The sequence below is a fragment of the Elaeis guineensis genome, chromosome 9, assembly GCF_000442705.2.
Source record: "Elaeis guineensis isolate ETL-2024a chromosome 9, EG11, whole genome shotgun sequence".
Taxonomy (NCBI): domain Eukaryota; kingdom Viridiplantae; phylum Streptophyta; class Magnoliopsida; order Arecales; family Arecaceae; genus Elaeis; species Elaeis guineensis.
The window spans coordinates 5,008,968-5,024,636 of NC_026001.2; the positions used below are offsets into that span (position 1 = coordinate 5,008,968).

Here is a 15,669-nt window from a genome sequence, read left to right on the forward strand (position 1 = left end):
AACTGTTGAGCTTATGAGGATGATCAGAGCTGTCGACCCACCTGGACGGGTGGCGTTGGAAAGTTTCTATTTTTTCCGAGGTAGTACAGCTCACCTTCACAGTATATTCACAGTATGCTTAGAGATTATGCTGCCCATTTACTGCCAAAGTATAAAACTTAAAATGAGAAAACTGTATTTAAACACCCACACCTAAGCCCATGTCCGGGCCTGGTAAATCGGAATCCGGATATCGTTTGTCAATTTTAAGATAGTCAAAAAAAAAAAAAAAAGGAAAAAGAAAAAATCCTCCAAACGCACATCTGACTTGAACCACGAACTGCTGAAATTCTGAACTCTCCTGTTATGAAGCACGAGATATCTGGGCTAAATTATGGGATGAGCATATCGGCATTCTGTAAGATAAAAATTAAAACGAAAGGTTGCAGGCTGCGAGAAGCGCAGCTATTTCCAGAAGGGTGAACAGCAGAATCCGATGAGATAGAAATTAAAATTGGAGGCATAACTTATTTAAAAATGAAATATCAAGCTTAATAGCTTTATGCAGTAGAAGGGTCTTTTTTTTTTCCCCTCGCTGACACAGTCAAAAAAAAAAATTTCTTTTTCCTAGCAGGTTGATGCAAGGAAAAAGAAAAAATCACAAGGCAACATGAGGCACAAAACCAGCAGTGAGATCATTGAATAGCTGTAGAATTGAATTAAACGACAAAAAGGTGGACAGTTAATGGATAAAAATTTATAAAAGGATATTCTCTTTCAAGCATGATGGTGCAATGCATGTATTACCAACGAACAAAGGATATTGGGAAAAAGATGAAATGCCGATTCTAGCATTAGCTCATTATTCTGCAAAGCATATATGACATTCCTAGACTTTAAATGCCCCAACCTTAGACGTAAACATACTCATGGAAAGGATTTAAATCATAAATACAAATAATATAATTATATTTCTAAAAACTAAGAAATGATTACAGATCTCCGTGTTCAAAAGCTTCACAACTGCAAAATTTACAACATATTTCCATGAACACTTCGATTCCAGCATCAGGCTATCTTCATCTCCTAGCATATAGCTAACGAATTTGTTGCTCCTCATTCTTAGCAAGTAAAGGATTACTCCTGATGTTAATATGGAAATGGTGCTGCAGGCAAAAGAGGGAAGCTTCAACCTGTTAAAAATTTGGGTAACAGTCAAAGGAAGGGCTCCGGATAGCACCACATTATGAATCTTGCAAATGTGTCAGCCTCCAGAAACTCAATGTGTGCTGCTCGGCCAATGATGGTATTCAAGTTTCTCCCCTGAGTAGATAGGTCAAAGTTCACATCACAGCGCATGAATGCACGCCTTTCAGATGAGGGAGCACGGATCTGATCCAAGCAGTTGTTCAACATTTCCATGAACACTTGTGCCTTCTTTGAGTGATCCCAAGATGATGCTTGGCATTGCTCAATTCTGGCTGAATGATGAGGAACATAACCATCCTGGCAAGAGATGGCAATTTAGTAGGGGCGGGGGAGGGGGAGGGGTGGGGGAGTGGGGGGGGTAATGCTAATAAGCAGTAAGATGTTCATGGAGAAGGATAGGGTACCAGAATATATAATATTTAGAAATTAAGGGGAAAAAGTCGAACTCAGCAACAAGATCACACTATTCTTGCACCAATTTGCTTGTATTTATCCACAGAAAATTTTTCAGGAAGTTTGGAAATATAAGAATCAGCTTTTCAGCAAACTTATTAGTTTCACAAGACAAAACATTTATTTAAAAAAAGAAAAAAGTTTTTAAAAAAAAAAAAGTTATCCAGATTTGCAGAGAAAATGCAAAAACACTTGCAATGGGTGGCTTACTGAGATGATCAGGGAACAAAATACAACCCATATCTGCATTAGTAAGTTATCTTAAAGAAAAGAATCTCTTTCCACTACCAATATATCTGCTATTCTTTTACCTTCCATGGTTCTTTGACACTGTTACATCTGGTGTCAAGCACTGGTATAAGGGTGAATGGGTGGAATTTCTCGACTTTTATTGTCTTGGTTCTTTTTTTCTCTTTTTTTTTTTTGGGGGGGGCGGGGGTGGGACATGTGGCGGAGGGAGGGTTGTGTTGTCTGTTGGGTGTTGCATGTCGAATATTTCTAACATCTGATAATAGATTTCGTGAATTGGCTATGTGGTATAATTTGATTTTATATTATAATATTGAAAAAAGAAACATTTTTAGCTTAAAATAATTGTATTCATAGAACAAAAAAATGAATTGTGCAATAAATGTAACAGCTAACAATAGATCATGTCAAAACATATCATATCTTGCCATCAGAAAATAAACCCTTATGAGCCCTATGTCAAGATCATCTCTGTTCTGAAACTATATTCCTAGTAATGCTTAAATATGCTTCATGTTTCTTAATTACATGACAACAATTTACTAGGCTAAAAATGTGGGGGGGGGGGGGGGGGACTGGGTCGCGGGACATCCTTTTTTTTTTTTTAACACTATAAAATCAGTATAGGGTAGAATAGACTGAAAAAATATATAGGTACAATCAAGATTCGCTGTCTCGGTATGGACTCTGTATTGGTACCATCCTATTACAGTATTAATATACAGTTCGCTACGGTACAAGATAGTGACCAAGTGTCTATGCAGTATGAGATATCATACCGGTATGATATGGTACAATCCGTATAGAACAGCATGGGGCTGTATGGCAGACCATGGGTGCAATTATCCATATAGGAGCCAAGTAAGCCAGGTAAGAATCCCATGGCAATTTCATATACATGACATGTACAGGTACAATTATTTTTTATGTACATAATTAGGCACCAAAAAAGGGTCACAACTGTACAGTAAAAATAAAGATATACTTAAGAACTGTATCAAATTCATATGAATCAGAAACACTTTCTCTAGCAGAAGTTTCCAAATTTATCTATTAGAGTTGTTCTAGAACATCATAATATCTATGCATTCAGTTGTTTTTGTTGACATAGCCATCTCTACAGAAGAAGTAACTATCAAATAACAGCAAACTTTTAATTAGATTGTGAACATGTAAAAGCATGGTCAGGCCTTGAAAGTAAAAGGCATACAAGTTTCTACAGAAGCTAATGCCACATTGCCCAATCATATGCATTTGTTAATATCTTACGCATTTGTTAATATGTAATTCAATTTAGATTATTTACAACAAAGGACTAAAAGATTATAAGACAGTTCAAAAGGAATTAAAGAAAAATCATGTAGGTCCTATCCAAATTTGTTTATCCTTGATGACAAAAGGTAACTGAAGGGGGAAAGGAAATATAATTAGAGAAGGAAGGAAAGAGAACAAGGTTTCCAGGTTTGTATCCATATTTCCATGCTTTATGGAATGCCTTCAAGAGGATATTAACAGCATAATCATAAATCATCCTATAGCTCTCACTGCAAAATAAAACTATCAGATAAAGAAGAAGTCACTATTATTAATGAAGAACGAAATGATACCTGTGGTGAAGATAATAGGATAATGTTCTTGAAATTATCTAATGTCTTCTGCTGAAAAAGGATAAACAAAAGGTATCAGTCTTTCTTTATTTGTGAGCAATAATGTAGTCACTAATAGATCAATAGTACTCCGACATATTTAATCCTCCAATAGGAACTTGCTTAGTCATAAAAAAAGTATACAGGGGTGTGCAAATGCATGTTCAGGGAGGCAGGGAATACTAATCATATCAACAGTTGGAAGAGATTTGAAGAAAAAATTTAAGAGAGATAAGAGAGAGATTGATATCAGAGAGGTAGTTCAGTAAATTAGTATTATCTTTTCAACAGAATTACTGCCCACAGTCACAGTTATCATATAATAAGGTTTTTCATGAAAACAAATTAATTTTCCACCCAAGAGCACAACAATGATAGAATTAAGCATTTCCCTGATGCAGGTTAGGTATGATCAGTTCATGCAGCTCTTTTATCGGCCAACAGTCTTGAAGGGAGAAGGTAGTGGTTCCCTACCCCTAAATGCATCTAAATCTCTGGTTTACAAGTCACAAAAAGTGGAATAATGAGGACAAATCCAACTCTTTTTGGGGAAAAAACATATATAATATTATAATCTTTCCTATTCCCCGAGCAAAGGGCTAAAACACTGGGTTCAGCAGCCCATACCAGATGGTACATACCATGTCATCCAGGAATTGGTACAAGGCAGCCCCTCAAGTCTGATTCATAGGTGAACCAACCTTGGATCAAGCCAATATAACTCAATACCAAGCTTAACAGTGTTTTTACATCCTGTTTCCAACTTTCATTACTGATCTGTAGCATGTGTTGGTATGGTCATACTATATGACCAGCAAGCAGTATGAGGCCAAACTGCAAGTTTTAGAAACATTGCCATAAGCCCAAAAGAATAGGGGAAACAAATCCAAATAACACACCAAATCACTACCTAATCACTATTGAAGTAGATTAGGCCAGAGCAGACCACATAAATCACAATCCATAAAAAAGAATAAGTATATTAGGCCAGAGCAGAAAGTTAATTACAAACAAGGCTCCTTTAAAATGGAGGCAGTGAACGACAGTTATAGCAACTGACTCAAACAGAATTTTCAGGATACATATAGTTAAAGGTAACATTTAATATAATTAAGATGAAGTAGAATGGCACCATCAGAAGAGTATCTATGGTCTCTTGACAAAGAAAATGATTGTCCTTTTATAGGTTTGGTGGCTTAAGAAAGTAAACATTACTAGAAATAAATATTTAAGGTTTGATTCTCGGCTATGTATTTGTATAATGCAGATTCAACAATACCACAGGTGTTGTGAGTCAAAAACATTACAAAACTGGTTCATCGTGCGCCATACTGTGGATCCCAACACAACCTTCTGATAAATGATCTGGATGCATTACCTTGCAGAGCTTGTAAAAAAAGGTATTTTGGAGATCTGGGTCGTCACTGAAAGTAAGCTGATGAATGCACTGAGTTCCTTTGAGTTTCTTCAGTAGCCACAACCCAGAATTGAACAAGGAATTTGAGCTGTACCAATATCCCAGGTGCGGTCCAGATACCGACATGTAAGTATGCAGGTGTTTTAGAAACGGTGCCATCATGCTCTCTGTCAATTCAAAACTCTTAGAATGATGTATGGATAGCATGCAAGGACAATCATAGAAAATATGAATAAATACCTGTCAAGGCAGTTCTTATAATTATGTTTCCAATGGAATGCCCGACAAAGCTAAGCTTAATGTCTTTGCAGCCTCCATGCCTTGAAAGCTTATCCATTTTCCTTCTAATAAATGCAGTCACTTCTTCAGCCAACCGGCTTCCCATTTCTCTGAAATCTCCAGATGTTTTTTCTTCATTAGCCTCTGACATGAGACACTCGGCTCCAGGATCTATCAAAAGCCACTGATTCCGAACAAGCCGTAAATCCAGATGGTGTCCCTATTTTGACATAAATTGAAGTAAAAAAAAGAGTCAAGTAAGCTACACTATATGTAGTGGATACATTAATGTCACAAATAGAAAGCTCACTAAATTACCACTTTGAAGAGATATATAATCAGTTACGCATTTAACATGGACACCATGGGCATAAGTAGAATAAAAAGGGGAGAAACAAAATATGGAGATACACAATTAAACCTTATCAAGGCTGAATCATATGCACCATCTTTGGTACTCCCCTGCAGATGATTCTGAGTTCTGACCATATCCTATAGTTCTTTGTTAAATTAAACCATTCCAAATACCTCCCCAACACTCGCATATATGTTTTGCAATCATCATTACTGAACAGTAGTAAATTCAATAACTAAGCAGTATACAGTTTATATAGTATTCTATTTCAACAAGTTGACTGGATGGGAGTCAATGGTAAAAATGGAACCATAAAAATGTGTGTGTAGTAATTCTCTCATTTTACATGGTATAGAAGGAAGGTGTTTGTGATGACAAAATGCTGATCATGGATAGACTGGATAAGCAGGTTACAGTGTCTTAGATTGGGATGCATCGAAATAGTGCACAATTATGCAAAAGTCAGAGTTGACATCAAATATAATTTTCCATATGGTGCATTTCTGTTTTTGCTAGCATGTTTGATTCAGTCCAAAATTCAAAAAAGAGAGAGGGGGGGTTGGGGGTGGCGGGGGGCGAATGAAGAATTTGTCAACTAACTACTTGAAGCATTTCTGTAGCTTCTTAGCAAGTTTTGCTGTGGTGTTTTAGGATTGTGTAATCATCAGGGGCAAGTTATAAAAGCAGTCAATGAAGAGAGAATCAGTAGGCCACACAGCTTTTACACAGAGTTATATACAGTATTAAATAATCTAACAGTGAGAGGGAGAGAGAAGAGAGTAAGCCTTAGTGCAAGGGTAAGGTTTTCGCACCATTATAACCTGGGAGTCAGAGGTTGGAAACACAGAAACAGCCTCTTCATACATGGGATAAGGCTGCATACGTTGACCATCCCCTAGACCCTAAGTGCCAGGAGTCTCTTGCAGTGAACCACCCTTTTATAGTGAGAGAGAGAGAGAGCTGACATATATTTGATGGTAATAGTTAATAATATTTACTACTTATCTTCTGCACCCAATTCCTTTTTCTTCACTGCTGTTGCCTCAATGAGGTTTTGGGGCAGGTGCAACAAACAAGGGAGAAATAGCATAAGCCTTTTTATCAAGTAGTTACAATGGAGTAGTCAACTTCAAACTTGTCAAAGGATAGACATGTAGAGTGAAAAAAAAAAATGAAATCCAAACCCTGCCAATGAGATCATGTGTTCATGATTACTCCAGTAAAACTTTCAGAACTCCCATTCTGAAGAGCAAAGATTTAAATAACAAATTACAAATTGAATATAGATACATTCTGATCTTCAACAGATAACTTATAAACAAAATTTCTTGAGCAGACTTCCATTACTGAAAACTTTAAATCTACATTACTAATTCACAAAGCTTAAAGGCTTTTTTTTTCCTACAACTTCAACAAATACAAGAAAGCAATTAAAAAATATAATAAAGATGTGGAAATTTATTGAACATAAGCTTCTTTCATAGCCAATTATGACATAATCCTGCATCAACAAAATAAATTGATTTAAAGCAGGTTCACTAAGAATTGAAAGGCATGCCGATTTCCTTTGTTACATTATATGAAGAAATCTCCATTCAGGAATTTATTTGGTTAAGACAAATCAGAATGACATCAGGCAATAAAATCTGGAAAATCAAGTAAAACCATTAAAGGCATCAACAAAATGCAATATTATGTACATATGTACGGCATTGTGGCGGACGTTTAACATGTAATTGATTCTTAAAGAAGCATTCTCAAGTGTGTCATGTGCAAAGGCCTTTAACTTATGGAGGTCACAATGCCATGACCACTAACTAAAGACATTTTCTCAAAGAAAGGACATGCCAAAAACAATGAAGGACATAAATATAACAACATTAAGGGATGCAGGTATTCTTCAAAAGAGAGGAGCTACAGAATTAGGAAAAAGAAGTCAAACACCGGGTAGAGGAATATCAACCAAAGGGTTAAGACTTAAGACATCAAGTGTTAGACAACTAGAAAAGAAATTAGATAATGGAAACCATTCAAGAAGGAAAAAAGTGTGGTATGACCTATCAGAGAAAAGGAAGCATTCAGATTTTCCAAAGTCATTTTATCTTAGATCTATATGCAAATAAATCAGATGTCTGAGCATGCAGAAGAACACGGGGGCAGGGGAGAGGAGCTATAGATCATTAGTCAAGCAGAAGGGACAACGAGATAGGAAAATAGTGCAGCGGTCATGCACATGCAAATGCAGAATGCAATGGGCAACTCAATTAAATTATCATGAAATCCAGTAGCTATAAAACAGTGCAAAGAGGAATGACTTTATTTTATATACTATGCATATACAACTGACAAGATAACTACAAGGGCAACAATAATAAATTGGAAAAGCCATCCAAAGTCAAATAAATAGGGCAAGATATGCTGAAGAGTCACACAACTCCATGATTTTATGCAACACATTAATCTGCTAGAATATGAGAAGCATATTAATAAAAAGGACCATTGAAGGTGGAGCACGTGCCTGAAATCCATGCACAAAGACAACAACTTTTAGTATACGACCACCCTTTTTAGCACCAAAACCAAATTTTGGTGCTGTCTTTTCTCCAGTCTCTGTAGGTATTGCAGCAGTGTCATGCTGATTCAGGGAGTGTGAAGGCAAATTGTTGCCAGAACCATGCAGTGGAAAATTCATGATATGCTGTTCTACAAGAATGACAGGGACATGAGAAGGATCACCAAATATTTGCATGTCTTGAATAGACTGACTGTTAATCTGTAGAGAGCCCACCATTTTTAGAATCTCCAGGAAACAACATGGATTCAACCATTAAAAACATTTCCAGCCGTTACAATATCTCACCTTCATTTGTCCAATACTTTTTCTATGCAGTTCAGCTCGTGCCATCGCATTCTGTGTGGAGTGCAAATATACAAATAACCAAACTATTTAATAAGTGTTCGATGACCTTGCATATAATACTTAACAAAGTAATACTACAAAATTTGAAAATATGGAAGATAAATTAATATTTAATGTCAGGAAATTGATAGGAAAGTTTGGGGCTCAGAGACATATTACATCCTCACTGGATTTCCATGGAGTTCCAACTTTTCCAAGCCCATTACGGTGATAAGAATCATCCACTCCACTTCTCAAATAATGGTGAGGTATTTCAATGTTCGAATGAACCATCCATATAGACCATTCTGCTTTTCGATCAGAAGCCCAAGCATCATATAGATATTCAATTATCCTAATCTTATTTATCCTGAGCAGAACAGAGCAATTTCGATCATCAGAATTTGTTTCAAGTTCATAGCCACACTCAATAAGATGTATTCTCATATGCTATGCATGAATGCACCTAAAAATTTTGAGTCACCATGCAATTGAAGACAATCCATAGACCAAAGAGCATCATGAGCAGAAGTGTACTAGTGAAAACAAAGCAATTCAAGCTTTCTAGTCTCAGAACAGTACTGAGAAGCAGTTTAAAATCTTATAAAATATTGAGAGTCAAGACTATACTGTTTGTTCTAATCGGCTTGAAATATTAATGCAGGACAAAAATCAGCACTTAGATCATTCTCAACAACCAAGAATCTTAAAAGCCAGAAATAACATAAAAGGTTAAAGCTTCTTTCACTTGTTATGATGTTATAAAAGTGTCCTATCGTGACATGGAAAACTACATGTAATTAAGTGTACATGCTACTCACTGCATCCATATGTGTGGAATAGTCATACATATGGGCACAAGTAATATGGAGGATTTGGCATAATATGAGTGCGAAATAGTCATAATATGAGTGTGAAATAGTCATATCATGAAATCCATCATTTTATATGGAGCATTATCCATAAAAGCGTCCAAGACGAACACCATTAGACATGTATCACATGGATCCAGGACTGATCATATCTAGAAAAAGATTTGGCATTAAAACATCTAAATGGGGAATAGTTATGGATGTTGGACAAAGACTATAATTTAAATCAAACACTGGCTCTTCATATGGTACAAAACAGGAAAAGTGGCTAATGTATTATAAAAAATACATAAAATAGGTTTAAGAATGCTTCACAGGGAAAACACTCGTGATCAACATCATAACTCACATCAGACAACAGAACATGGACATGTGCTTCCACCAAACCAATATGTGATATAAATAAAACGGAATGTAATACCTATACTACATATGTTAAATGTCAGACTAAGACCATCTCCATCAGCATATCCGATTTACAAAGCAAATATACAAAGTATCTTAGGGGTATTTGACAACGAATATAACATGCAGTGTATGCGTATGCTTTGGGTGGCTAGGCAGGTGGTGGGTGTGTGTGCATATGCTCGTGTGTATATAGTTAATCGAAGAAATAAGCTTCCATTGTGTCATCTTATGCAACGAGACATACCATTTCAATAATGCAATTTGTGAGAGCATGTAGCATGTCCAATACATATTCAGAAGACTGGTGTTTGAGACTGCAAATCAGACAGTAATTGTTGTGAAAGTGAGATGACACAATTGCTGGTTCCAGTGGTAATGTATATATATCATCATTAAGTAGCAATATTACAATTGAAGCTGAAATAATATGGGATTGGGATGATTATATGATCTAGGAGCCACTAAAACCAAGCAAAAACTTCCGATTTTAGACAGATAATGCCTTCTAAAGGAGGCTTACAGAAAGGGATTTATAGATCAAACAGGTTTATATGACATCTACAACAAAAAGTCATCACTCTTGTAGGAAAATAACATAATTTCATGGTAGAGCATTCATAACATTTTCTTTCCAGAGGTGCTGTAGTTAAGTTGTTCTAATTGTGAATTCAGATACAAAATTAAGCAAGGAAATATACATTATAACTCCAGCTATTGTTTTGTATTGTTGGCAAAAAAATGCATGTTATAACAAATTAGAATTATAACTTCCAGAAAGTTCATTCAGAACAATGAATAAACTCTGTTATGGGGGAAAAAAAAGTTCTCCGTACAAACTCTCCAGAAAAGAACGGTTAAGAAACAGTCACTAAAAGAATCTACTGCACCTATGAAACTTCAAAAATGCATTCCATATAATTGAAAGCTGGCTGCCCACAGTGAAATATACGTCCAGCAGCTCTTCCTTAGATAGGGTGTAGAGAATGACATCATTTCCAAACTCAATAACCCCATTTTTTTTCTGCATGAGCACAAAGAGAATTACCAATTAATCAGGAAGATTACAAAACCGATAGTTTTTTTTTTTTAAAAAAAAGAGAATTTTCTGCATGGAGAGAATGAAATGGAGAATACAATGTTATAAAGTGGATACCTCCAGAATATTATGTAACATGCCAACCAACTGCCCCACACCCATCTTCATTCCAGCAATGTCCAAACTGGAAGTAGATGAATCTGGTGTTGAAGAACTAATGGACTCGAATCTACCAAGATTCAAGTCAGCATTATTTAAATCCTCAACTGTTTGATCAATTGCTTTGCTGATTCTTCGGAGTTCTTCAAGAAGTAATTCACGGGAAGCTAATAATAGCTTGACAAGTTCAATTGCTTTTGAGATCCAACCTTGACCCAATATCTGCGCAAAACATATCAAAGTTTAACTTTTATTGTGCATAGACTGAGACAAAACATTACAGGTTAATTTTGAATAACAAGACTCAAATTGATCTAAAAGAACTAAAAGGAGCATTCTATTGTATTAATGTTATAGATGGAATATGGGAGGATTAACTACATTCTTACCTAAAAGTAAACTACCACATTTTTGCCCTAAAAATATGGTTATAATACCTAATTTTCACCTCTGTTCTCTATTATATACCTTAGTAAATCAAAATAAAATATGGTCAAAAACAGGGGACTTGATGTTGACATCCAAATGAAGGAAAATGCAAGGAGAACAAATTGAAATGGAGAGAGAAACATGATAATTCTAAACATATTGTTGCCTCCACTTTTCTTTTCTGGAGTTTTTTATGCTCTTAACAATTAATTAAGTACCCTTCTTATCATCAGAAAAAAAAAATCCTTTATTAGGCCATAGCCCGTTCAACCATTGCTATTATCCTAGGGATTTTGTATGGACATTAAAGATCTATTCAACCTGTGGTGACCTATTAAGTTGTTGATCAAACCCCTACCCGAGCCATTTCTAATCAGGTCAGTCTCAGGTTAAGTCAGTCTCGGCTAACCCATACCAACACAATAAAAAAAGAATCCCACCCAACTCCAGTAATTTTGGTGGGTTCAGTTGGGTTGGTAGAACTCAATTGAAAATTGGCACCCCTATCTAGAAACATTTTCTTAAGATTTGGTCAGTGAGCTTCAGGCCAACATTGACATATACTTTTCTTAAAACTATTAGCAGGAAGAAAAAAGAAAAGGAATATCGTACATATAGAGGCAAGACAGATATTGATTTTTTTTCTGAAAAAAAAAAAATCTGATAAGGAGTATCCTTAAGATCCACAAGAATCCTGTTCTTATTATAGAAATTAAAAAAAAGACTTATTTCGATGCCAACACAGAGGTTCTCCTACTTTTTCCTTCAAATAAAAATAATCTCATATTTATCCTTCGAAAAACTTCACAAAGTAGCAAAAAAATCCATCAACACATTGACTTCCTGTGTTCCACTCTTCAGAGAATAGCAGATATACCAGGGAAACCCACTGTTGTTAAGGCATGGTCTAAGAGATGTCAAAGAGGGAAGGAAAAATGGTCCTAAACAGCTATTTGTAATTTGTACTATCTAAATTCATGAAACAGAGCACAACTGATTCAGACCATGCTAACAGCAGCCCAAATCCCACTTTTGAAGGTAACTGCATGATATTATATATGATAAAATGGCTCAAACAAAACCGAAGCTTGAGTGAGCATAAAATTCCACATCGAAAGGTAGGATTTTATAACTAACAGTCTAGAATTTAATTAACACATGCTCAAGTTACAAATTTTGTTATACATGTATGATGTATTAAAATGATGTTAAGTTGTGTGCATTTCCATGTACAAGTCATCATGCGGCATATAGGAGAATAAGGAGACTCGATTTGGATGCATACTTGATTGGGTTCTTCATAATGTTCATCAGCATGATTTTCCACCATTTGAGAAGTACTGATACATTCAAATTCAACAAGGCAATGTATATAGTAAGTATATGTAAAACATGTTCTTGCAGGGAGAAAATCCATGTTCAAAACTGACACCATCACAAACCTGGATACCTTCTGTGCATGTGTGTAAGTGCCCGCTTTCAGAAAAACGACATGTACGCTTAGGTCAACAAGCACTGCATGGAAAGCATCAAAATGAACAGGGCAATATGAATGCAAACCCAGCAGTCCTTTGGGGGGAATCCTGAATTCATGGACTGCAGCTGAAACTGCATCAAAAGAAGCCTGCATCTCAGAGCTGTGACATGAACCAAAAAAGGATTCAGATGTAATCGCACAATATGATTGCATTCCGTCACACATATAATTAATCATACATAGAAGACAAACAACAGAGATACGTTTCAAGTAAGCCACAAGAATGTGATCAAGCCCATCCACTCACCCATTTTCTAATATTGGAGCATACATGAGCTCAAATTTCAGTATTACTGCAGACGTCGATGGGCTCTGGAAATAAAAATGCATGGAAGTGCTATTAACCAGCAAAATGAATATAAGCTCCAGGAAGAAGAAGAAAAACCATGCTAACCTCATCTTCCCCTATAGGTAAATTAAAAGAGATCATAACAGACAGAAGAACATCCTGTCTAGCATATTTGACTCGGAAGGGCTGTGTAGAGAAACTATGATCAGCATCATCTATCCTCCAAACACCAAAGATATCATCCAGGGCTACATCAGGAGCTGCACAACGCACCTAATATGTCACTATCTATTAGCTAAAGTTCAAATAATGAAGAAAAGTAAAAGATAGTAAAAGATAACTAAGGCAGAAAACCACTGGTTAGAATTTCTAGAACCCCCTAATCCTTCCAATCAGACACTTCTTTTTTTCATTTTACCTCTACACTAGCTAATTATGCACATTGCATACAAATAAAACTAGTCTGATAACTTGAGTGAGAGTGTGTGTTTGTATGTTTGTAAGAACACATATAAGAAGAATATGCTGTTGTTTCCCTCAAAATAACATGGAGTTGAAATAACAAAAGTTTTATATCTAAAGTCTAGACTGCAAAGGGCAGGTTTAGAAGATTCACAGAATAGTTGGCAACATTTAAACCAAAACACAAAGAAATCATAACGCCTTTCTCATTCCAATCCAAATATTCTGCAGATAAGACGAAGGACAACAGGTTGTTTCATTTTAAGATGGTTTCGAAGTGGGGATATCAAGCATGTAGCCAATTTCTTCCTTCTGTGATATAACTTGAACCACATTACCACAAACATCAGAAAGTTACAAAGTAAATATCCTTCCAGCCCAGCTTTGATCTTGCAACTGGGATTCCAAAAACATCCCTACTATCAGAAACAACTGCTGAATTTCTTTTTCTTTCAGTTGTAGTGTTCATATCCCAAAATGGCATCATGATACTTATGAAAACAAAACCCTTACCCCTTATCATCTAATAATTCAGACTATATTGTAATTTATCTTCACCAGTTCAAGTATTTCAGCGAGAAAAAGTACCTTCATACTGTACAACTCTTGCCGGAGTACCAGGAGATTTCCTGTTACTGTCTTCCCATCTTGCACTGATCTTTATCTGATACCATCTGCAATCCAAACAGACATTTGTCAGGAATAGTAATTCTAATATCTGAAAAGGTACATTTTTACATAACCTTGGATTCAGAAAAAAAAGAGAGAGAAATTTCTCGAGAGTTCAAAAGACTTTAACTTTAAAGTTAGTACTAATAAAAATATCGAGTCTCTATAAATTTTAAAGATTTGAATACCCTTGTTGAAAGAGATCAAGATTGTGGAAGCGATGGATATAGATGGCGATCTCGTGTACGGTCTCCAACATATTTGGAGAGTTGAATCTTGTAGCCCTCCGCTGCGACGTTGGAGGCCCGGCATTAAGCAGTCTTTTCGGTGGTGGGCTCTTCGGATTCAGGCCGATGAAGCGTCGCATCCGCCGAAACATATGTGATCAGCGGCCCAAGCCCTCCTAGATATTCGCATCCCTACGCCTAAATTTTTCAGGAAAATCGGATTAAATCCCTCTCAGAAGGCCCGCATCTCCTCTCTCGCGTTCATAAATCTCGGCCAGAAAGAGGAACGGAACGACGATTTCCGGCGAGAAATGACCAGATCTTGCCACGAATCAATGGATTGCAATGATTAGAAGCAGAGATCGGGATTAAAAGACCGTCTGGGGTTTTTATCTCCTCTTCTCCGGCGACGAAACTGATGGCTTTGCCCGTGACCACGGGGAAGAGACGGCGAAAGCCGGTGGAAAAAGTACGATTTGATTGCTCGATCCCAACCGTCCAACGAAGGTTCCCGTGAAATCACAGTACCTACGGATGGATGGATTCGAAATCCTAACCGTCTATTTGGTTTCATTAATAAATCAAATGATAGGACTTTACCGCTGAAGTGAACATGTATTTTAATTTTGGCTGCTTTTTATTGATCTGGATGATTAGATCAGGTGGTGGACATTTGGATACGGTGGTGATATTAGAAGACTCGAAGGTTAGTTTCGGAATCTAACCTGCTGGGGTTGTGGCACCGTAGGTATCTCGGTGGCATAATTAGAATAGAAGGGACCACGTCATATGTTGGGTTGTTGACTCTGGTCGGACCATTTAGAGGCATCCAGTGAATGGTTCTTGTCTTCTGGAATCCTTTGTACTGGGTATCAACATCAGAGACCTCTGAGACTCCGTCCAATAAAAGAGTGGTGGAACCAATAGGCCATGGGCAAGTTCACTAACAATCACGTTCCTCTCAAAGCAAAGTTGTCTCATCTGATCATAGATTTTTTAATACAATTTTATATCTAACATATTAATTCATGATTTGAAGTTAAATTCATGCATGGACCAGCATGTTATCGTATTTGGATAAGAACTACAGGGGGG

General features: G+C 36.5%; 1 protein-coding gene across 5 annotated transcripts; it reads right to left on the minus strand.

Moving 5' to 3' along the window:
- Positions 1-927: 927 nt before the first annotated feature.
- Positions 928-15,149, minus strand: LOC105051999 (uncharacterized). 5 transcript variants are annotated; one of them, XM_029266704.2, is made up of 15 exons: positions 14,536-15,148; positions 14,267-14,352; positions 13,322-13,476; positions 13,175-13,239; positions 12,833-13,027; positions 12,676-12,730; positions 10,920-11,183; positions 10,654-10,787; positions 8,667-8,856; positions 8,448-8,498; positions 8,106-8,285; positions 5,194-5,452; positions 4,915-5,120; positions 3,498-3,548; positions 928-1,485 (listed from the first exon to the last, which is right to left on the minus strand). In XM_029266704.2, the coding sequence occupies exons 1-15, from the start codon at positions 14,724-14,726 to the stop codon at positions 1,195-1,197; spliced, it is 2,373 nt and encodes a 790-aa protein (XP_029122537.1). In that variant the 5' UTR covers positions 14,727-15,148; the 3' UTR covers positions 928-1,194. The 5 variants fall into 5 exon arrangements, with proteins under 5 accessions (XP_029122537.1, XP_010930973.1, XP_010930972.1 ...); XM_010932671.4 differs by having other exon boundaries at positions 3,498-3,545; positions 8,106-8,360; XM_010932670.4 differs by having other exon boundaries at positions 8,106-8,360; positions 14,536-15,147.
- Between the last annotated feature and the right edge of the window lie 520 nt (positions 15,150-15,669).

Coding starts and splice junctions, on each gene's coding strand:
- LOC105051999 (XM_010932670.4), bottom strand. CDS start 14,726: ATGTTTCGGCGGATGCGACGCTTCATCGGCCTGAATCCGAAGAGCCCA. Junction 12,731..12,832: donor CATGCACAGAAGGTATCCAG/GTTTGTGATGGT, acceptor TGAATGTATCAG/TACTTCTCAAATGGTGGAAA. Junction 5,121..5,193: donor TATAAGAACTGCCTTGACAG/GTATTTATTCAT, acceptor TTGAATTGACAG/AGAGCATGATGGCACCGTTT.